At 48.6% G+C, this 24,579-nt stretch overlaps 1 protein-coding gene across 2 annotated transcripts in view; it reads right to left on the bottom strand.

The window, feature by feature from the left end:
* Positions 1 to 145: 145 nt before the first annotated feature.
* LOC144096705 (glutamate receptor ionotropic, kainate 2-like) overlaps positions 146 to 24,579 on the bottom strand; it is a 153,309-nt gene continuing 128,875 nt past the window's right edge. For both annotated transcript variants that reach the window (XM_077629549.1, XM_077629550.1), the window contains 6 exons: positions 22,006 to 22,209; positions 16,483 to 16,823; positions 13,374 to 13,572; positions 4,897 to 5,122; positions 3,117 to 3,391; positions 146 to 1,429 (listed from right to left, as the gene is read on the bottom strand). In XM_077629549.1, the coding sequence (XP_077485675.1) occupies positions 1,259 to 1,429; positions 3,117 to 3,391; positions 4,897 to 5,122; positions 13,374 to 13,572; positions 16,483 to 16,823; positions 22,006 to 22,209 (1,416 nt within the window). In that variant the 3' untranslated portion in view covers positions 146 to 1,258. The remainder of the gene's footprint in view (positions 1,430 to 3,116; positions 3,392 to 4,896; positions 5,123 to 13,373; positions 13,573 to 16,482; positions 16,824 to 22,005; positions 22,210 to 24,579) is intronic.

Below are 24,579 nucleotides of genomic sequence, written 5' to 3'. Positions count from 1 at the left end.
CACAATGCAATGGAACCCATATTACGCCTACCTCTTTTGTATGACAACCACCCTGCAAGACAAATTAGCGTGCACCTGACGGACTCTTTATGGGGATAAGGCGTAGAAAATCTGGGAACTGCCCCCAATAAAACAGGCTGGTAGATGAATTTATCGTTTTATTAACAGGGTTCACATCACGCCATGTTATTCCGAATAAGAATTAAGACGCAGATACGCACGCATAGCGATGCGATTTGCGCTCGACCAGTATAACTGACCGTCGGCGTGAGGCGGCTCTCGCGTCGTTTGATTTTCCGCCGTTTCTCTGCAGAAACCGTTGTTCATATCAATCGCGCCCTATAGTTTAATGTCAAGTCATGTTATTACGTCACTGTAGATAGCTCCCCACGGAACATCCCGCCCAGGGAATTGATACAGACAGGAAACGCAATCGCACTTTGCCTACTACTTTTTCCGACTTTTCGGATGTGAATTTGGAGGCTGTGACTCTTACATGAGCGCGGCTCTCACCTAAGTGTATACGGGAATCCTGGAGCCGCTTGATGCTAAATTTTAATCTTCCAGTTGTAATTCCTTGTATTCGCAGCATGAATAACCTCAGCGAACCAACGATTTATTTCAGAACAACAAATTATTTTTACTTTGTTACCTTACACCAGAGCAGTACGCAGTCCAAAATACTAAGTGGACCGAGCATTCACCAGGAACATCGAACCTGAAGCGGCGACAAACGTTTAGGCGCTGAGCGTATTTACAGTGACTTGGCGTTTCTCAACATCAAAGTTTATAGCAAATTTCACTGTTACATTTAGAGCTATTGAGCTGTCGCCGAAAACACCTACCTTCATATTGGCCACTTCACACAGGCGTGAGCCTATTTTACAGACATTCATGAATCTACGATGCTGAGAACATTTCTTCTGTGAAGAAATTTATTTCGCGCTCCTCAGGAAAATGCGCATTTTTTTATCGAATGCTTTCCCTCCATGAGCTTATTTCGACCTTTTCGCGCCACTGCCCTAGCGTATTTTGCTGCTTCATGTCGATCGCATGCTTTCGTCGACGATGTACAGTGCATTAAAATGCGCAACAAATGCGCTGTCCGCGATCTAGTTTTCCTCTTCCTTAAGTTATTTTTCACTGCGTGAGCTTTCGCGGGCCGTCTATATCGCGTACAAATGTCAACTGTCAAATGGACGGCGGGAGACACCTTCATTGTGCGTGCGGAGAAGGATAGGCGCGAGCCCATCGCGAATCACGGGGCATCGTTGGGCGTGGTGATGGTCGGCGTCTGCGCTGGCTGTGCTGCTGCTCCGGCGGCTGTTGTCTGGTTCTGGGCCGAGTCCTCCTCCTCCTTGGGGTTCTTCTCCTTGCGACACAGTATCGCCGCGCGCAGTTCTTCCACCAGGGTGTTCCACACGGCACTCTGCAGGGAGTCAAAACGTGTTTCAAAAGGTCACCGGCCTCCACAGGTGCCTCCACACACACTGCGTCGTTGGCAGCAGGCGACAAAGACGAGTTTTGCCGTATAGCAATTGCGGCACGGGGTTGGGTACAACACGAAGGCGAGAGCCTCCGAGATGTCTATTTTTGCTCAGATTATTGCCTGCGGCCGGTCAGAATGAACTGAATGAACCTCAGTCGTTCGAAGTCCAGGGCAGCAACCAGTACCACCGGTCTTTTCCTGAGCTTGTTGCTATATGCAGATCGGTTCGTTTTCTCGCATTCTATTCAAAATCAAAATTCTGCTCTCGATCACTTCATAAAAGTGTATAGATAACGCTTGGGTCATCTAAGTGGCTGCTCCTAACCTCGCAAGTATGCCGCGCGACCATTACCTGTATCATTCGTTTCTTGTTAGGAGTGAAAATACACACGCACAAACGGCAAGAAAGGCGACCCACATACAGGCACTAAACGTCATGTGTTTTATTGGTGGAATCTGCCAGACTGGACGTTGCGTTAACGGCCTTTTAAAGGACCACTGAGTGCAACTCCATCCAGTTAAAGCTATCTGTGAAAACTGATTCTAATTATTTATTTATTTAATCATACCGCAGGCTATGTTGATGTTTGTCCATCAGCAAAAGACGCATTTATCGGCGAGGTAAGTGTATGTAAAAATCTTCCCGCCAGCCGATTCAAACCCATGACGCCCTTAACCAAATGGACCGGGTCAGCCGCCTTGAAGGCAATGGCGATGTAGCATGTAGCCTCTGTCGTCCCCGCCCAAAAATCGGTGTCAACGCGCGCATTTCACTCGCGAAATCGGCCGCTCATGGCGACCCCTGTATTTCGCTCTCTTGGCTTTTCTTAGCCTATAAAAGCTCCGTCTGTGGTCAAAGTGGTCTCTTTGTGATCAGAACGCGGTCCTCTAGCAAAAAAGCTGAACTTATAAGTGTGCTCAGTGCCCTTTTAAGCAGACTGGAAAATGAGCTGTCTTCACAGCTTACAGCTGTATGCTCTGATGGTCCACCTTTTGTGTGATGTCATTGGGTGCCCACGCATGCTTTTTGCTTGTTCATCGATGACATCCCTATCCTTAGATAACAGAAATGCTTCTCTTATATAAGGCGTGAGCTCCCGGCCATAAACCAGCTGGGAGTTACCACCCGTATGTTTGTCTTCTTTCTTGTGGACTGTCAGTGTTTGCGCTAGTATTACATGATCACGATGTACCAGCTTGCACAAAAATGAGTTATATTGAAATTTTACTTCCAAATACACACGGGCTGGAGGAGTAGACATCACTTGTAAGTCCGCGCGGTTCAAACGCAGGCGGAGGACTGAGCGGGACAAGCAGCGGCACTTCTGTGGGGGGCAGTCTATCAGCGTGCTGTTCGTCGTGCTCACCAGCTGTTCACGCGGAGCGTATGCAACAGTGGGAAGTTTTCCGTAGCATCAAGAGCACTAATTTGTCCCTCCCGCTGCTAGGGACGCTGATCGCACTGGCTTCGCTCATTTAGTGCTGTCGCAGATGCCGGACACACCGTGAGCTTAACAAAGGGCCGTAGTACTACTGACGCAGTGCGCGTCCCCACTGCCTGGTTTGTTGAGGCTTCTGTATCTGAGGGTGTACGTGGAGTAAAAGAAGGGACGGGAATAAAACTGACCATGGACTCGGCGCTCAAGTTCTTGCGAGCGTGTCCGCGCACGAAAATGAAGAGCATGACGACCATGGTGATGACGAGCCCCAGGAGGAGGAAGACGAAGACGAGGCTTAGTCGACCGAAGCGCACCGTGAACGGAGTGGGCCGGTACACGGGCTGCTCGCGGGGGCAGTTGACGGCGCCCTGCTCACGCCACCAGTAGTGGCGCAGAAGCTGCAGCGTGCCCTCGCTCTTGAGCCGGATCACGGCCGCCGACAGCTCCGACTGGTACGCGCTGCCTGCGACATTCGGCCAAGAGCGGTCGCTTAGCAAAGAGCCTCTTAAAGAGTGCATGCCCACCGCAGCCCCTGCGTTGTTACTAAGCTCGACACCAAATCTGAGTTGAAGGCGCTCAGGAATCAGTCCTTGTGCAGCACTGACTGCGCTTGTGTTACCATTAATGTTACTATTGAGGCCAACTCGCGGTGGCCTAAAGACGACAAAAACGAGCCGCTTTAGGGCAGCCTTAATTTATTTGGAAAGCTAACGTATGAATTTTTGTTTACTTAGACAAGTGAACACTGTGTGCTGTTGTGTGCTGCTGTATGCGAACAAAACTTTGGAACACCTGATACTACATGACACTTCAAGGGCTACAGACAAAAAGTTTAAACGGTGCGAGGTAACTGACACCGGAGAGACGGAAACAGTATTTAAGGCCGTGGATCAATTATGGCCTTGTTAGATTCTGTGTCTTGTCTTATTATGCGGTGGATGTGTCCTGACATTTCTTGCAGAGTTCTGAAATTTGCTTTCTGCTCGGTCGGAGCCGCATGCAGGATCGTCCATGCCAAAGCTGTCCCGTTTCCGATAAGTTCGTCCCCAACCAGACTGGATTACGAGCGGCGTAGGCGGCCAGGGGGACCGGCATGCCGACACCGCTGCAACAAAGTTGACCGCGTAAGGCTAGGCTTGGGGTGTACACGATTTGATGTGTGCTCCGACAACAGTTGGCTTTCGGACAGCCGACCTCATCCGAACAGACGTCCTCTCGAATTAAGAAAATACCGGAGACGCGCAGGCCCGCAAAGGCCAAAATTCCCCCCGGAAAGTCCACTCACGAGGTCGCCGCAGCGACCCTTCAACACCCTATAGGCCACCACCGAACCCCTACAAGGTGGCTTGGCCCATCGTGCTGAAGGCGTCAGCGCTAAGCGACGCTCACTGCTCCCATCAGCCTAGGGGCTTCGAACTCATAGCTGCTGAGCACTTTTTTTTTTTCCCGCTCACCAACAGGAAACGTTCCACATTCAACAAGCACTAACCGCGTAGATGGCGCGGGGGCACGCCTGAGGCGCGGATGAGCGGCAGAGAAGTGGAAGAGGGAGACGTGGAATAGGCTACAGACAACCTTGCACGCAAGGGGTTCTGGGACGTATATTTTATTTGCTTCTCTTCTTTATTAATAAGGCCCTGAGTTCACGATTGTGGGTAAATCTCAAGGGCTGCGGCCACGTCCTGTTAGTACCTGATTGGTTTATTCAAGCCCCAGGTGGGCCAGAGTCAACGACTTCGGGTGGCGAATCATGAAACTGTAAAAACAGTCAGGTAGTTCAAGCGCCAGAACAAAAGCGAGCGAAGGCAGTGGCCCATCAGCAAACAAGGCACCCGACCGAAACTCGAGTGCGGCTACCTACAACCATAGAAAGCCCATTTAGAAGGTGCTTAACAATTTCTGCATTGCATTTCATGCTTACGTCTTTTTACCAAGCACGAGCGATTCGGTTCGCTTAGCAGTACTCACCCTTGGGCAGGGCGATGGCGTAGCCCGACGAGCCGATGATGTCCCCCACCTGCTGCACCTCGCAGTAGCGGCTCTCCAGGTACTCAAGGGCGGGCGACTCCATGAAGAGGGCGTACGTGCCGCCCATGACCCGCTCCAGGCCTTCGGCGTAGCTGTCCACGAACGCGTCGTCGCCCTGACCCTGGATTCCCTGCCACAGCTTCATGTACTGCGGGAACGTCGAGCGCTGCGCACACCAAGAAACAGCACGTTTTGAAGCATTTCGTGCACTAACTGCTTTACTTAGAGTCGATGCAAAATGCCAACGAAGTATTGGAACGTGAACCAGAGAATATCTTGAAATGAATTATTTAATTAAGGAAAGTAGGGCGCATGGTTGCTGGATGGGGGGGAGGGGGGCGAAAGGAAGTGGGAATTCCGCGGGACCTTGTTCTTGAGCACCTTGTTATAATCCGCCGAAACTTGTTCTCGACAAAGCAGCCAGAGCTGCAAAGCCTAAACGATCTCTTGCCATACATAGCGAATATAGCCCTGGTTGAAACTCTTATTTACACGGAGATGTTCAAAGTGGTTAGTGCCTGACAGCGGCGTAGGTAATTCCTTTTCGCACAAAGAAATATTCTAGATTAGAACAGTCGACATAACACACAACAAAACACTGCTTAGCACACAATGCAATACAATGCACACAACGCAAATGCTAAGATTAAATGGCAGATAAACTATAAGAAAAGGTCTGCCATATTTCAGTAAATAATAAATTATTTATAAATGCAATAAATGAGCAGTCAGCAATAACCAAGTACATAAGGATGCAACCATTAGGTTTACATTCGCAGACGAAAGAAAGTAATACATAAAATTCATTGCCAGCCAACCGATCAGCATATAATGCATGCACAGCAAGTGCGCTAACTGTAGACGGGTCGCAACTAATGGTTTTATTTTCATACAAGGATAACCACAATACTCGTTGTTAAACGCGTATTTCTGGCATAACTGCGAACTGCCAACTTTACAGAGCCACGGTAAAGGTAGTGTCTTTGGAGACAACCGGATTTTCTAGTCATATGTCCGTGGATGGTTTTCGCGGGACTCAACCCCGGAAAGTTGAAGGCATCTATCTGCATGGTCTCCGCTCCGAGTCGTGAGGAAGGGAATGTTTTCACGAAATACTACAAGTGTAAGACAGGTAGTGCAGGGCCACTGTGCTCAGACAGTGAGTGAAGTCGTACGCAGGTAGAACGAGCAATAGACCTCTGACGGGATAAGCTGATACTTTTTTGATACGCCTTTATTTCTGCATAAAATAGGCCTAGCCTTGCGGCAGAAATGAGGGGCTTCATGGGGGTGGAGGTGGGGGAGGGGGAGGAGGGCCGGTCTCCACTTCTTCTTCGAAGTGGGGTGGTCCTGTGGTCGGCTCTGCAAAGAAACGGCCAGGCCCTTCTTCTTCCTTGCAGTATAGGAGAAAAGCCCGCCAGAGCCGGAGTGCGTCCGATGATCCGATGTGTAATGGTGGATCGACCCATTCCTGCAAGGTGCCAGGTCGGTGCCCGCCCAGGGACTGAAGTGCTCGCTCCCGCACCACGTCAAAAGCAGGGCAGCGCCACAAAAGGTGTTCGGCCGTGCCTCTGGCCGGGCATGCCGGGCATTGAGGGGTCGGGTATGAGTGCGGGTTGATGAGGTTGAGCTTTGCTGGCGACAGAAGCTGGTCAGTCTGGGCGCGGCGGAGGAGTACCGCCTTTACCCTTCGGAAAGTTCTAGGTGGGCGGCGGTATAATTGCTCAGGGTTCGCCACGTGCTGGAGGATGCGGCGGCGATAGCATTGTGCGCGATGCCATGTCTCGGCCCTATCCATAGGAGGTGACGACGGATGTGCAACGTCATCACGGCCCAAGAAGCGGAAACGAGTGTGCATCCAGGCAAAGGTGCGGAAAGAGCTGCAGCGCGCGCTGCCTGGTGTGCCTTTTCGTTTCCAGTGATTCCTTCGTGTGCAGGAATCCACCTAATAACAATAGTGTAGCCCTCCTCTCGCAGACGTCGGGCTTCCGTTCGAATTGCGCTGAGAACGGCATAGTCTGCTCCCCCCGCGCGGCATGCGGTGTACGCTGCTTGCGAATCAGTGTAAACATGGTAGGTGCATGGAGCCGGATCCTGTCGATCTACTATTAGAGTAATGGCAAGGCGTCTGGCAATGAGTTCGAGATTAGTGACAGTGTGTTCTTCGGAGAGCCGTTCAACTATTGTGGTATCTGACTCAGAGTCGTGACAAGCTATTGCGGCGCCAAGTTGAAACTGAGCGGCGTCTGTATATAGTCGGATAGCCCCTTCCTGGGCTAGCTTGTATGACATCTTCTCGTGACGTTTAGCGGCAGCTTTGCGCCTTTGGGGATTAGCTGAACTCATGTTCTTTGGTAGTGGCATACCCTCTACTAAATCGAATAGTTCCCACGGTGGGGCAGGAGACGACAGCAGCTCTAATTTGTCAGTGTTGTAGCCTAATGCCCGCAGGATCTGACGGCCAGCCGCCGTTGTGGAGAGACGGACACGCTGGGCTTGCAAGTGCTGCTCTGCCACATCCTGTAGGGAATTGATTTTGCTGCATGCGTGTAGGTCCTCTACTGGGCAGAACTGTGGTAGGCCAGTAACAAGGCGCATCGCCTTCCGATTGATTCGCTCAAGCTGAAGGCGTTGGGTCGCGTTAAGCCGCATGTAGGAATATGCATGCAGTATTTTTGATGTTATGAGTGCCAGGGCTATCTGACGGAGTCCCACCTCTTTGATTCGCCACCCACGAGCAGAGACGCGGCGCATAAGATGTAAAGCCTGATGGCAACTAAGCACCGTGTTATGAATCCAGCTTTTGGCTCCTCCATCCTCGTCAATAAGCATTCCGAGTATACGGATTGTTTGTTTCCGGCAAATAACCGAGTCCCCTAAATGAAGAGAGATAAGATTTCGTTCGGCCTCGGCTCGCAGCCGCGGACCGTTTATGACAGCCACGTACTCGGTTTTTTCCGGAGAGGTTTTCATGCCACATTTCTTGATGTAGTTGTGGACGGCATTAAGGCCTGTCTGCAAGGATAATTCCTGCTCCGCAGGGGACCCAGAATTGGTCCAGAGCGTTATATCGTCCGCAAAATTAAGACCGGGTATCGACGTTAGAATTGGCGGAAGACCTGACATCGCGATATTAAAAACAGCCGGAGATATGACGGCGCCTTGGGGTACGCCGGTTCGGTTAGGTTGCCGTGCACTTTGAGTATCCCCAACCATTACCGAGAAAGTTCTGTCCGCAAGAAACGCTTTCACGAAGCGGTAGAGGTTCCCGCGTATCCCCACTTCCTGGAGCCGTTGAAGTATGGTAGAGTGGGGCACGGAATCAAAAGCCTTTTTAACGTCAACCCCAACAACCACACGGAGCTGTGCGCTGCAAGGGTATGCGAGAACGTCGTTATGAAGTCTTCTGAGAATATCTTGCGCGCAGAGTCCTCGTCGAAAACCTACATGCATAGGAGACAGGACGCTGAACTTGTCTAAGTACCATTCCAGTCTTCTCAGAGCCATACGTTCCATGACTTTACAAAGGCTGGACGTCAGCGATATCGGCCTGAGGTCTTGTAATGTCCGACTTGGCTTACCGGGTTTTGGAATTGGTATGACAACTGACTCCTTCCAGGCAGGGGGAAGAGCACCGTTGGTCCAGCATTCGTTGAATACTTTCAACAGGGCAAGTTTATGTGATTTGGGAAGGTTAAGAAGTGTTGAATAGCGTGCACCATCCGGCCCCGAGGCACTTTTACGGTTTGAGTCATACAAGGCTGCCTCCAGTTCGTCTAATGTGAAGGGAACGTCGTAATCATTCGATGTATCTGAGACGGGGTCCGCAGGCAAGGCATCCACCTTTTCAGGTTGGGGAAAAAAGACCTTCCCTGCTTGTATAGCTAGATCAGCCGGGGAGACGTTCAATTTCAGGGCCATGCCTTGGGAAGGGGGAATCGGCCTTTTGCGTCCAAGGACAGCTCGAAATATGTGCCAGGCCTTCGACAAGTTAACTGTTCAATTGAGCGAGTGGCACAGCAGCTGCTAATCTTGGAGAGCGAACTGCATAGTATACTGCTCGACCTCTTGAGTAATGCGGGTGAGGGCGCGCCTACGGTGGGATGTCCGACCAGAGCGGCGGTACGCCTTGAGAGCACGAAGCCTACGATTCCACAGACTCAAAAGGTGGGAGTCCGGCTTCGGGGCATCGTATTTAACTGAAAGCTTCGTTGTGGCTTTCTTCTTGGCACCATTGATCTGAGTAATGAGTTCGTCTAATTCTGTGGGAACGTTCACCTCACCGAGCATTCTGCGAACATCGTCCCATGAGACGTGCTCCTCTATTCGATGGCGTTGTTGCCGCTTTAGTGACTTTCGCCCTCGAGGGGCCCATGACACCACCACGGGATAGTGATCACTGCCCATGACATCATCAGCCCGTGACCATATGATCTCATTAGGATGGGAAACAAGTGTCAGGTCTGGAGAAGTGTCTTGTTGACCTTTGTGCTGGCCACAGCGACTGGGCAGCGTAAGGTCGTTAACGATGGTCAGTTTGTCTTTGACAATGTGCTGCCATAGATGCCTTCCCCTAGCATCTGAGCGATGATATCCCCAGCTGGTGTGCATGGCATTAAAATCACCCCCAACTATAACGCGATCCCGAGGATATATCCTTAAGAAGTGTTCTATAAAAGATATATCTACTCGATATGTCGTAGTACCGAAGGATCTGGCATAAACCGAAAAAACCAATGCTTGTTGGTCCCCTTCTAATGTAAGGCGCACTCCCGCTACCTCTTGCGTCTGCGTGCACCACGCGGTCGTATCAAGCTCGGTGTGGGCAGCGCGAGAGAGAACAAGTACGCATGCCTGCCCATAGGCTACTGGATTCGCGGATCGCGATCCTGGCCCAGGACGTCGGTGCTCTATGGAAGGGGTGCAGTAAGGTTTGTACCCTATTAGATTGGACCTATTAGTACCAGTCTGCTGAAGCAGGATAGCTAGAGGAAGCGTCGGCGTGATGGACAGTCTCCTTTGAAGTTCTGCTTGTTTGCGACGGATTCCCCTGCAGTTCCATTGTAAGAACCATATAGGAGAGTCCGAAGCAAAAATGTCATGAGGTTTCGAGCTAGTGCCCGCCATTTTGAAACTGGAAGGTGCGCGGAAGAGAAGATGATGTGTGCCCAATTCCGGGCTCTTGATTCGGAGAAGCCTGCGACAGTTCTAAGAGTGGAAGCATGCGCTTGATCACCTCAGCAGTGACCATTTCGATAATGTGCTTGAGTTGGTCTTCATCTAAGTGCACCGTGCGTGAGCGATCTTGCGCCAGATGCGTTTCTGCACCGCGCTGTGTAGCACGGAGAGTTTCAGCATAAGCACGGTGTATGTGTGCTTGCTTTGGCGCCGTCGCGGAATGCTCAAGAGATCTCGTTAGGGATGGAGGTGTGGCATTCCTTAGACTAGTGCTCTCAGTTTGTGTAGAGCGGCCGTGCGCATTTTCCCCTCTAGTTTTATGTTCACTGCCTGGTTCCTTTGGTAACGGCTGACTTTGTATTGGAGGGAAGTCGTCCTTAACAAGCACAATTTGCTCCGAGGGTGACCGCTGTGCGCTGGCAGGGCTCTTGTGCGCAGCCGTCGAAAACGTTTCGTTGCCATGTAGAAGCTCGGCTGCTTGCGCTCCTTTCGTCGCGATACTCGCATTCGGCGGACAATGCCGTTCCTCAGGGTTTTGGTAGTCTGTCGCCGAACAGGGCACTTCGGGTCTGTAGCTACGTGTTGACCTCCGCAATTACGGCATAGTGGTTCTGTCGGGCATACCTCGAGGTTGCTATGTGCGGGGCGACCGCAGAACGAGCATCGACGTTGGTCGACTAGTGGACACGAATTTGTTCCATGTCCGATTTTATGACAGGTCTCACATATGACAGATTTCGGGTGATAAGGTATGACCGGCAGGAGTATGCTGTATAGATGGATTTTGCGGGGAAGGCTGGAGCCCTCAAATGTTATGAGGGCTGCTCCGTTCTTGCCCATTGGTCTGGCACTGATTACCTTGCACGAGTAGCACGTGAGGTTGGCCATGAGCTGTTCGCTTGTTAGCCCGTTGGCCCGATATATGACCCCGCGGATCTGGCCGGAGCGAATTGTTTCATAGGCTTGTATAGATGTAGGATTTCCAGAAATTAAGACAGGCTGCAGTCCGAGAAGATGGTCCCTGGCATGCGTATGCGATACGTCGACCGCAAACTGATTGCTTCTTTCAAGAGGCCGTACTTGAAAGCCTGAGTGAAAATGGATTTTTGGAAGCTCATCGGCAATGGCTCTGTGCAGCCAGTGTGCGGGAGTGAGCCTAGTTGTCCAGGTGAAGTTAGCTTCATTATCACAGTATGTTTAACACAGGTTGGATCGGCAGCTGTAGCTTTGTTCTTTCGCCTAACAGGCTGCCAGTCATCCTCTTCAGAGTGGTCATTATCAGCCGAGTGATCGGTTCTACCGAATGTGGTGACCATGGGGGCCGAGGAAGGGCCCCGCGATTAAAAATGCGTATCCGCGTAGCAGCCATTTATTGCTGTCTGCGAGCGGCCAAATTTTACGTCGTGTCGTTTGTTCACCAAGCGACCGTTTTCTTGAGTTATCTGAGAAGTGCCTAACTCCATCCTAGGCTGCTTGGCAAATTTCGAAAATGGAAAAGTGCAAGATCCTACCTGAGAATGGTTATTTCCAGGCATGTTTTCCGTGGAAAGAACAGAGAAGGGATTGGAGACAGGTATCGCCGCAACCACTTGGCTGGATTCGTCGTCCGTCATGCTTGCGTCGGCGTCAAGCACAGCGACAGATTGCGCCGCGTTATCTGTGCCGCTACGAAGCGATGTTGCCTCGGCGGCTTGCTGCGGCTCCCCGGGAGCCATGTTGGCGGCATCGGCGGTGGGCGTATCGGATGTATCCGGATGGTTTCCTGTGGTAGTCTTCGACATGGAAGCGTTGCAACTGTTGTCCACAGGTGACAAGGAACACGATGGCACTGGCCCATTCATTTTTGGGAGCCTAGCCCAAAAACGTCTGGGCCAAAAAGCTTCGAAAAGTCGGAGCGATGCGAACGTGCGTCAGTTCGAGACGGCTGCTTGCAGCGCCCCCCAGCTGATACTTTTATTCATTGCGTATTTAATGAAGTCGGCTTCGGTGCGCCATGTGTAAGCAAGCGTCCTCTTTCTTATCAGCGCATCTTTTATCAGCAATCAGCGTATTGTGTGCGTGTGTCTCAACTTTCTGTCCACGTCTTCGAGCGCTGGTTTTGATAAATGCAGAACCCACTCTACCAACAAGCCAATTTGTTGAACGTTCGGTTCGAAGCTACAGGAGCGATGCTCCCGGCGAAACACGGTGACGCCACCCTGGCTCTTGGCTGCAAGTCCCCACGAAGCGCCCTCAGCAAGCCCGGGAACCTTAGCAGTGGTCGAGCAGACTATGTGTTCAAGAGCGCGTACACATGACACAATTGGAAAGTAAAAATTTTAATAAATTAAAAACAAATGTTTTCGCCTAGACGCCGGTAACAGGCGATCATTCGAATGCAGACATGTCGTACACGCTAGTTTAAAGGTGACAAAACAAAACAACAGCATAAAAGTTTATATGGAGAAGGTTTCTTTAGTGTTCATTGTGTATGCATGAGATCAGAACACTGGACAGCACGAATGCACTCTGCAGTTGGGTAATCTGGGCTTAGCACGATTAGACGGCTAATTTATTCTTTCTGTGTGTGTGCACGTGCGATGGAAATGAAAAAAAAAGTGCAGACGAAGCCCAGGTAGTTGATCATATTCTACATGTGCTCTGTATGCATCTGCGTAACACAGTGCAAACATACTCATCATGAAACAGCTAATAGTTGTGTTTCTTTTTGAGTGGGCGCTATAGATGGCGAACTCGAACACGCGCCTTACTTTTCAGAATTCTTCATTCTGCCTGGCTGTATTTGTTTCTGTTTTCCGTTCTTTCAAATATCGCTGTACACTCGAAACTTGAGCGGAAGTTCAAGGTGCGAGTGCACTGATTTTTACTGCCCCAATCAAATGTTCCGTACAAGCGGCGCGAGCGGAACTGTGAAAATGCGGAGGGCATGTGATATGAGAGAATACATGAAAATGCATAAACATTTTCATGTGTTTTCCGCATGTTTTCCTCATCATTTACGTAGTGTTCCAAATGGCTTCACCATGATGTGCATGACGTCATACGGAGTATACATGTATACATGAGTTCCGAATAGTCTGTATAAACTGCTTGTTTCCCACGGTTTGCATATGAGCCACACAGAAAACATATGTAGTTGTGACGATCGTTTCACAAGGTGGACGAGAAAACCTCACGTAAACATGGGGAGCTGCGCTGGGCGGCAAAGTGGTCGCTCGAGGAGAGCCAGTGGAACGCACCTGAAAGAAGTCGTGCGTGGAGCCGTGTCGCAGCGTGCCGTACTGGATCTCCTTTTGTCGCAACAGGTCGTCCAGGCTATCCAGAGTGGGCCGGTCTCGGTAGCGAATGATGAACTCGCCAAGCACCGACGCGTACGCCACCATGACCACCAGCGAGAAAAGCCACCACGACACCAGTGCCACGACGGTGGAGGGCGCCCTGCGAGCACCGTATATCACTGAGGTTTTCCAGGAATGCCGGGTGAGTCGTCCGAACGGCATGAAAGGGCAAAACATTTATACCACTCAGTGTTGATGGCCTCTGCGTTGTTTCTTAGCAAGAGAGAAAGATTTATTTGAAGGAAAGGTTTATGGTTTATGGGGGTTCAACACTCCAAAGAGACCCAGGCTATGAGCGACGCTGTAGTAAAGGGCTCCGGAAATTTCGACCACCTGGGGGTTCTTTAACCTGCACTGACATCGCGCAGAACATAGGCCTCTAGAATTTCGCCTCCATCGAAATTCAACCACCGTGGCCGGGATCGGACCCACGTTTTTCGGGTCAGCAGCCGAGCGCCGCAACCACTGAGCCACCGCTGAGGCTATTTGAAGGAAAGGCCGAGCGGTCTGTCTGAGAGATCATTTTCCAGCCTGGTACTGTTAACTGCGGAAAGGCAAAACAAGAAGAAAGAGGATTATGATCATTGACGATATGTGCATGGCTTGTCGACAACAGTCCAGCAGTATATAGCATGGTAACATGGTAAATGACTGAGTACAAACATGCATGCCAATTGTGTCACTGCATTAAAGATACATTTCACACAAAACTTCCATGCCGCTACTTTTCTTGTAAACGTTAACGAATAGCCAATTACCATTCTGCCGTCCGAAGCGCTACTACTTCATTGCTGGCTGGGACACCTGGCCGGTTGGTTTTATATTTTTCTAGTTGCAATTTTTGTTTTCCTCCCATGAAAATTATTACCGGAGTTAACTGACCGGCAGGCGCGACAGTTCGCAGCCGGGGGAGCACACACAACCAGGTCATGCCAGCACTAGCTGCAACGCCGTCGACAGCACCGCGACAGTACAATGCCCCCGTCGTCTCGCGTAACATGTTTACCGTAACAATATGCTACCGCAAACATGTTGTACCATAACAATAATGTAACAATATGTTTGCCGCGTATTCGTTTTCCTTTCCTGTAAGCACAATGTTGCTTCGACCCGACTTCACTCTAAAATGCTTCGGCTATCGAGGGCACTGCAAATAAATAAATATAATCAAAATTAACTTGAAGGCCTTATAATGTACGCAACGTCGGACAAAATTTATGTACCTCATTTATACATAACAAAGCCCTATTCACAGGCTCGAAACGGCGTTAAACGGAAACTCAATAGATTTTAGAAGTGATAAAACCCACAATATACTAATTATCATTGCATAGTACACAGATATAAACTAGAAAAAGCTTGCACATAAATTTAAGAACACATGCCCCATTGGCATCACCATTAAGGATCATCATCACCATCAGCCCGTCTACACCCACTGCAGGGTAAATGCCTCGCCCATGTCTCACCAGTTAACCCCGTCCTTTGCCAGCAACGCCCACCTTATGCCCACTAACTGCTTAATCTCATCCGCCCACCTAACTTTCTGGCGCTTTCTGTGCCAGTTGAAGTGCAGTATAAGATGTGAAGTTAGCTGCTTCAAAGAAGCATAGTAGAGAAGGTAGGTTTGGTACTTTGGCTGGACATGGTTGTTTACATTTATTACTGCCATGATTCAAGCCACCCTGATTCAAGCATTAGCAGTCCAAGCCTTCTCCTCATAAATTTACAGGTTTCCAGCATATGAGATCAAAAAATTCAGCAGGGTTTCAACCAATTTTAAACCGAGTTAAACGTGCGAAAGCAAGGTTTGACTTGGTTTAGCCGATGATTCGCCTTCGGTTTTGCCCTAAGTTTCACTTTGTTAACGCTCTAGGATATGCACAGATTAGGCCACGTGTTAAAGCAAAGATAAACTTTTATTGCTGGCACTATCTTCACGTGCAATGTGAATGAATACAGTCTTGTGGTCTGTATAGTAATTAGCAATTGTGCACATTTACTTGGCAGGATGAGAGCCGATCTTGACCTGCTCAAAGACCAAATCTATGCATGCGCTCCATTGGGTGGTAGGCACATCTGGTTACGACGTTAGGTTTAGTTTGAACTCTTCCTTCATGCGGTACAGGAATTGGTGTCCTTTCTGGGCATTTTTTGCTGATGTCCCCGGTGGAAATCGTGGATGATCCGCTGTATTGCATTAGGGGACCTTAGTCATCCGCACGTATTGCTATACAAACATATGGGGGAGCGTGCTCTGTTGCGCACCGCCGTTTCCGCTGTCCTGAGAGACCGTGGCAGCCAGCCAAGATGCTGCACACCGGTGACATGACGGCGACATGTGAGAAGGCGAAACCCGTCCGCGCTTCGTGAACGCAGTCGCACGCGTTAGCACACCAGGCACATCCTAACGACCCGGTAGACCTGGACGACACTGCCGACCTACTCCCTCACCTACACGGCCGTGCTCAAACAGCGCAGGCGGCAAGCGGATGGGCACTCGTTGCGAGTGCACAAATAGGCTCTTAAAACCAGTGAAGTTAACACTTCGCAACCACAACGAGGACAGGCGACCAAAGAAATGAAAACAGCACAACGGTGAGCAGAATTCCACCTGTTTACTTGCGGCAGTGAAATCGCAAGCTATATTGAAAAGGAACTCAGAAAAAAATTACAGCCACCTTTGTTACTTGCACGCGCTCAAATACGAAGTTGCTAGCACACTATCTTCGCAAAAAAAAAAATTTACGCAATCAGCAAACAAATGCAACTGCGGAGGCCGGGTGAGACCTTATTGCGGCAGGGTGGAAGGACAAGGAACACCAGGAATCGTATCACTGTTAGAGTCGTGTTGAAGCAGGACCACATACCTGAGTACAACGCAACAATCAGCCACAGTAAAGGCAAATGTGAGGGAATGAAGCGCTACATGACCAGAGGGAGTGGGAGGGGGGCAAGAAAACGCTGTTTCCGCGTTCACTGCAGACCGAGGAGGTTGCGAAGCGAGCACCTGGGCATGAGCGTCACCCGTTGCAGGGTGAGGCCGCTGAAAAGGAGCCAGAAGCAGTTGCCCAGTGTGTAGTCGGTGTCGAGGCGCGAGTCGTTGACGCGTCGCCACTCGAGCGGAGACAGCCGCCCCACCAGGCTGAGCAGCAGCATGGCGGCCAACACGGTGGCGACCACGGCGCACCACAGCGCCGCGCTGAACGGGCTGAGGAAGGTGTGCGTGACGGCCTCGTCCTGGCGGGCGTGCAGCAGCCCGATGCCCAGCGTCATGAAGGGAGCAGTGAAGTCCAGCACGGTGCTCCTCCGAGAGGTCATGGTGAGCGGAGCCAGCGCCATGTCCGCCTTCTGCGCAGAGCCAAACCGAACAGTGGTAAACTCTCCGGCCGCAGAACATGCATGCACTGAGCTTACGCACGCACAATGTGAGTAGCTCATCTCCTGTATGCCTGTTCGGCTCAAGAGCTTCTCTCGGTAAAAAGGCTACAGTTCAAAGGACGAGAGAACCGTGCAGCGCAAATACAGAAGACAGACTAAAAATTCGACGTCATGCTTCCTTCACCGCGAAAGTACCACGTGCTAAAGAGCCCTGGGCAACATCGCGATCATGTATGTGTCGCCCGCACTGGCAATGCACGCACATATTGGTCTTGTCCGCGCGCAACTCCGTCACTGGATTACCTCCCGCGCTAATTCTTACCTTCACGTACCCTACTCTAGGGAGAGCGGAGCGGTTTCTCCTGCTGCACTACGCTCAACACTACGGCCACTTCTGGTGGCCTGCAGTACCCGCGTGTTCCGTAGCCACCACTCTAGTTGGATCCTCACAAGGTACGAAATAAAAGACGCACGCACAAGAAAAGAGGTCAAGCGCTAGACTTCTATGTTAGTGAAAGAGAGAATGCCTCTAAAGGCCGCCCTCTCATGCGGAGTTATATAATCCCCCCCTCCACCCCCTCAGACACGTGCATAAGTATCAGCTTACTTACAAGTTCAGTGCACTCTTTTTCTGTCACCCTTGTACATTTTTTTTCCGGGTCACAATGTGGAATGCTTGCGCAATTCCCCTCTCATATCTCGTAGTAACTCTCAGTAATGTGGTTGCAAGGCTGAATATCGACTTTTGCAGACGTACCAAATGACAGCCGTGGTTCCCATCGAGGGATGTAATATTCTCCCGGAATCGCGTGTTATGCTCCTCCCTGTCTGGCCTGTGCATTCATTCATTCATTCATTCATTCATTCATTCATTCATTCATTCATTCATTCATTCATTCATTCATTCATTCATTCATTTTTATTTGTTCTTCACAACATGACGTACACATTGTGAAAGGGGCCAAGAAGAAAAGCCGTTCCTTTACGGCTTGAAAAAAAAATCTTGGTCCCCCCTGGCATTGACGGCAACGAAGCAACACAATCCAGAAACAAATGTACAGAAAAAAATGTACAGAAATATACAGAGACAAACAAAATTATAACTTGGCATTTTTATGAAAGGTATGGCGACAAGCTCATGGAACGGTCGGGAAATAAAGACATGCAGTCATAATGAAACAGTGGCTAAATATCTGTACAAGGTGTTTTGTTTATGAAATGTGTGGTGTGTATTAGGGACATGCAAATTAATAAAACAACGCCTTCAGGTTCCGGAAATTTAGTCCTAAAATATCTGTTCCCGCTTTAATGTGTTCATTTAGTAATCGAGGCAGGTTATTCCTAAGACTCTGAAACCCATAGTTCATACGGCATTTTGGCACTTTCCAACGGTCTGTTGTCCTCGTATTGTAGGCCGCGTTGCCTATTAATTCTAAGTTCGATATGTCCAAAAACAGCCTTTGATTTTCCTTGATGCTGAGTTTATATTCGCGTAGGAGTTTATAATGATACATTTTAGTTATTGGAATGACCTTAAGATTTCTGAAGATAAATTTACTTCAGTAAAACTTAGGCAAATTATTAATGATCCGTAAAACCTTTTTTTGCATCCTTAAAAGACTACTAAGGTTTTTGTCGGTCGTTGTGCCCCAGACTAAATGAGAATAGTTCATGTAAGAAGAAAATAAGGCATAATAAATGGCTAGTTTTGCAGACATTGGAAAGACATAACGATTCCGACTGAGTATACCTGTTATGGAACATAATTTCTGCAAAATATGGTTTACGTGGTCATCCCATTGCAACGTCTTGGAAAAGAAAACGCCCAATACCTTTATTATTTCGACGACCTCAATCCTTGTACCTCTAAACAGAAGATCGTAATCGGTAGATAGCTGCTTACCCTTAGGGTGAAAAATTACTGCTTTTGTTTTTTATGTATTAATATTCAGTTGATTACTGTCTGTCCAAGCTTCCAACTTTTTTAAGGCTATGTTTCCTTTAACGAACGCGTCAGCACAAGAGGATGAAGGCACAAATATACTAGTGTCGTCTGCATATATAACAAACTTCAGGTCAGATGATATACATACTATATCATTAATGTATAAATTAAAGAGTAAGGGACCAAGAATACTTCCTTGAGGTACGCCTGCGACTATTGCTTTCTGATTAGATATTAAATGGCTTACTTGAACAAATTGTTTTCTGTGAGAGAGATAACTAATTAACATATTAAGTGCATGTCCTCTGATACCGTAGTGATGTAATTTATCAAAAAGAATAGAGTGATTAATGTTGTCAAAAGCCTGCGTAAAGTCAACAAAAATCCCCAGAACGTAGTTTTTATCCTCGAAGTTTTGCAAAATGTATTTTTTAGGCATACCACTTTTAGGCATACCACTAGAGTTCGATACAAAGCTTCATTTCCAACCTAGATAAAGGGTTTTCGCAAGTTTAACTTCGCATCTCCCTTTATTCCTCCTCGAGCGCAAAGGAAAGACAGTATGCAAAGTGCAGAAAGCACAACGGAAATAAACTAGTTGAAGTACGTCGCTTTGTGGTGTGGTGGCGCTTTCTTCTGCGCCGGGAATCATTTCGTACGACGTTTTTGTCACGGCTTTTCACCGTCTCTTTAGTGTTGTGCGGCACACTCTCAGAAGAGTCAACTAAGGCAACGTTCCAGTCAGAAGTTTCACATGCCGTTCGACATATTGACAGTTGTCACCTTAATGTTTAGGCCATGTCTAGGAAGCTGGTTTATAATTTTAATTTTATTGGAAAAGTGCCAGCAATAAAAAAAATGTAACAGTACAGGGTACTACTCTAGCAACTACTTGCCACTGGTGTAATAGCCGCAGCGTGAGAAGTGAGTTCTTTTAATAATATATATGCAGCACAGACAGAAAAATTCGTGATAAAAAACCAGTTTATTATCGATATTCATACCTAAATCATTCAGTCTTAGCCGGCAGCCAACGTGCAGAGACCCTATAATTTGCTTAGGTTAATCCTGAGACACTAACCTTCGGCTTACAGAGATATTCAGGGTAACTGCGCACATTTTTGGTTCCGATTAAAAACGATTCTTTCACACTTTTTGACCACTTCTCTTCGGCAGCAAAAGGCGGATTCTTGGACGTGAAAACTGTACTAAAAAAATGCAACATCGTTCACCCCGCCATTCGATTTAAGATCGCGGCGTTTAAAACCGAAAGTATTATGTTTTATCTTCACCGTTTTGTCGTGTTACTGGCCTTTCGGTATTTAGTTCTTGGTTTATTGACACTGCTTTAGCGACGATGAGTAAATTTTACGCATTGACTGTTTGTATTGTTTTTATTTACTTTGACACTGCTTTTGCTAAGAGATGTTTAAAGCTATGTTCATCGTTCCCGTCATTCATCATCATTACTTTTGTCTTTTTTAAAATGGTATTGAAGGGTTCTGTACCAATTTTACACGTATTGCTATCAGGTGTCACACTTGGCGCCGGTCTGCTGGCATGAACAGTGCGTGTCTTGTCTGATAATCTTGTGATTGCCCAGCGCTTGTGTAAATGTATCTGCCTTCTACGGAAATAAACTAGTTGGAAGTTGCGCTGTGTACATGTCGTGTGTGTTCCTTTGTTGTGTCCCGTCCTCTTCCCGCGACTACGTATACCCGTTCAAACATAAGGCCGAATTGCATGCAGTTTATTGTCTGTTTGTTTATCCCATTCACTTTGCCACATTTGAGTTATGCTGTGTTCAATGCGATATCTGCGGTCTAGGTTGCGAATCTGGATACTATCCACCGGTCCCATAATAACGCACTAGCGTTAAAGCTCCCGTTATACAGAAAATCCGGCACCGTCGTCGTCCTCGGTGGCGTTGTGAGCGAAAAGCAGGTGACAATCGGTGACGTGAACTTGCGGCGTCATCACAACCTGCCCACCCTATAATGTGGCAAAAGCCAAGCTTCGCAGATGGTAGTTAAATGAATAATTGGTCGCGAGAGGATCTGCAAGCTCCACCGGTGGCTTTATTTGAAACAGCCACCTGCCGGAGAGTAAAGGCGCAACATTCTGGTGGCGGGTGTGTGTGTGTGTGTGTGTTTCTTTGCAGTGATGTGTAAGACATTACTTCGCAAGGATCACCACGTGGTATTTGCCTAAGACAGAAAAATAATTTACAATTTATTTTTTCTCTCATGATGCTTTGTTGTCGGTTTCAACAGCGCTTTGACGTCAAAGTTCCGTTTATTTCACGTGAGGCATGAAAAAAATCTGTAATATAATGTATGCTTTTTGATTCGTTGTCACTCCGACTCTTGTGACGGGCTGGTTTTAGCGTTGTAGTAAATTAAAACACTGAAGCCGTGATTATACTGCTGTTTTTCATGCCTCGCGTTTCTTATACGAGACATTGACGTCACAGTCCTCGGTCGCCTGTTGAAACCGAAACCGAAACAACATGAGAAAGAAATTCGATTACAAATTATTTACCGATCGCAAGCAAGTACCACGTTTAATAGATGTCTACTAACGCCTTACTCATCATTACAAAGAAGAAAACACGCCCCAGAAATTATACATCTATGCTCCTTTAACGGCTCCACCACTGCGTCAGTAGTTCTATGAAGAATCCCCGCGATCTATGACTACGTAGCAGATAATGACCAATTACGTATATATATACGGCGTAAACTTTTCCTCCACGCTAGCAGTACAGAGCACCACTTCACATTACCTGAAATGGTTCTCAACGTCGTTCGCACACACTCCGGAGGCAGCAAACGTATGGTGGGAGAGACGAAATGGCACGAACGGCATCCATCCATCCATCCATCCATCCGTCCACCCCCCCACCCACCCCCCCCCCCCCACACACACACACACACACACATCCTTCCCTCCTTCCATCGAGAACGGCATATTCAGCGCCGCAAAAAGCTGTCGCTGATTCTCGCGTTACGCAGACGTATTAGCCGGCGGTCTGCCCTTTTTCCCATTTTTCAGCTTTTAAAGGTGGGGTTTCAGAGGACTTCTTTATTCGCGTTAAACCATCGACAGAGGCAAAATCATTAGTCCTCGGCATCCCTTTCAGACTGCGTGCATGTCGGTGGTTATGATGCCCCCGTGCACCTTTCCCTCACGTGCATGTCCACGTACCCCGGCGAGCAGTTCTCCGATCATGCCGTTCCAGCGGCCGGGCTCCGGTTCGGTGCCGAAGCGGCCGTCGGCGACGATGTCCAGTCGGTAGCGGAAGCCAAGGATCTGCGCTACCCGCTCGATCATGGCGACGCAGAAGCCCTCGAAGCGGTCGTTGCCCTCCAGGTTCTCTGCGCCTTCCTTGAGCATGACGAACGGCGGCGACTGGAAACACGACATTGCGATGTAGAGTCGCTGCAATATTCCCAAAAGCACGGTATCCCCCATCCCCACGTCACCGGCTTCAGAGTATGGCTGCCTGACCATCCAGGCACAGAAATCATATTTGTGGAGCTTTGTGTATGTGTCTTCACTACGTCGTTACTATAAGTGATAACTTGACCACCTGCGTATTGGCGCAAGCAACTGTGGCGATGTCTCGAACGAACAGTCGGAATAAAAGTGAAAAAAGAATTTTTCGCAGCTCGTTCAAGCAGCAGCTTACGTAGATGTTGTCTGGAGTACAGCCTAGAGGAATTCGAAGGACGCTGTCCTTCGAAAATTGTCTGCAGGTTTGTGTTCGCTGTTCTGGCAATACTGGGCTGCTACGGCCTCCCATGTCGGCGGTGAGAGGAAAGGAAAGCGGAATTCTTCCAATAACTCTACCGCGTCCTAAATAATAATAATTGTTTTGGGGGGAAAGGAAATGGCGCATTATCTGTCTCAAATATCGGCGGACACCTGAACCACGCCGTAAGGGAAGGGATAAATTAGGGAGGGAAAGAAGAAAGGAAAGGAAGAAAGAGGTGCCGGAATAACTTCGACCACCTGAGTATCTTTAACGTGCACTGATATCGCACAGCACACGGGCGCCTTAGCGTTTTGCCTCCATAAAAACGCAGCCGCCGCGGTAGGGTACGAACCCGGGAACTCCGGGTCAGTAGCCGAGCGCCTAACCACTGAGCCACCGCGGCGGGTACCAGAGTTGCCATTTTGAAACTAGCTTAGAACGAGCTGATATGGGCGCCGATCGCAGATTCTAATGGCAACGTTACATTTGGAGCTAGTTGGCTCATCAATAAAGACATATTACTTGATAGCGGGACACATCACGCAGCAGATAAATGTGGACGGGGCAAGCGACTGTCCCGTACACATTTAGCTGCTGTGTGTTGCCCTATCATGTAAACCGTATATAGGCACAATTGATAGCATCTGACCTATATTGCACATTTATGATTACATTGCGTTCTACCCTGTTTTCCTCTCAATTTGAATGAATGAATTATAATATAGAATTCAAACCTAATACGTTGCTATTCAGGGTGTAACTTTGCCCAAACGTTGTTTTATGCCAGTTCTTTACTCCTTTATACTTAATTTCAAAGAGAAGTTCAACCCAGAGCTTCATTTTGGGTTGGCCTCGTTTTCCCTATGGAACATTTTTTGAATAAAAGCATGAATGAACCTCAATTTTTGGACGTCACGACAGCTGTACATAAAGAATTCAGCATGAAAGGAAAACACGCGCGCCTATGCTCTACATCAGGTACAGGATACACTGCCATTTTTCCGCGATCCTTCATTGATAAGAAATGCCAACTCAAGTAAGATTTCTGAGAGACCTAAACTCTTTTACACGTCAACTTTGCCCAGCTGGACAACGCCCACAACTAAACCCTCTCTAAATGGTTGAAGTGGCCAGCTTCAATCAACCTAATAACTTGGCGGTACTAGTGAGGCCGTAATCGCCGCTCCTTCAGAGCTCGTATACAACGTATGCGTTAGTAAGCTGTCCCCTCGCGTTTGCGGGAAATAACATAGAGCAGCCAGAAAATCCGCGGCGTTCGGAATGTCAGATAGCTATATGGCACCCAAGGAATGCAGTTTAATAATGAAACAACACAACACCAAAAGTGAAATAAGACTTTTGTACACTTGAAACCTTATAAGAAAGGGATCACCGCTAACATAATTTAAGGATTCAAAGAGCCATCTTGCTCAGAACCTAGTTTCCATCCTCCTCAGAAAATAATTTTAGTCTTTCCATCCTGACTGTAACGTCGCCTTCGTTGCTCCTGCTCACTGTCTAGGGCCTCGAACACTGAACATTGGGTCGCCACAGTTCACACTGTGGTGGGTATCGTATATGTAAAAGGTGGGCGCGTGCGTGTCTCCGCAAGCAACGCTGAACCAACGGCCCATAAAATGGAGTGCGGTCGCCTGCATGACAAACATCTCACAGCAATATGTGTGTGAAGATGGCGTCGGCGCCATTCGTCGCAGCCAGCTCCTCCTGCGTTCATCTGCTCGCCCTACTGGCGGTCCTTCGTATAAGTCCACAAAGTTATCCAGGCGGGCTCGACCGCGCGCGAAGAATTTGGATACACGGCAACCACATCATCTACCACGCTGAAAAATCATCTACCAGGCTGAAAAGTCTGGGAGGTGGTTTCAAATGTCCCTCACGGTGTCCACATTCCAAATCACTACCCTTTCTGAAAAGCACCGCTGCTACCGTTTTTCACACCTCTAACTATTGTGCTCAAAGAAAAAACATGACCTCATTGCTGCTTCACAGATTAAAAGCAAATG

This window comes from Amblyomma americanum, chromosome 7 (genome assembly GCF_052857255.1).
Source record: "Amblyomma americanum isolate KBUSLIRL-KWMA chromosome 7, ASM5285725v1, whole genome shotgun sequence".
NCBI lineage: Eukaryota > Metazoa > Arthropoda > Arachnida > Ixodida > Ixodidae > Amblyomma > Amblyomma americanum.
The sequence above is the reverse complement of the archived record's forward strand: the minus strand, read 5'-3'. Positions and strand labels throughout refer to the sequence as shown.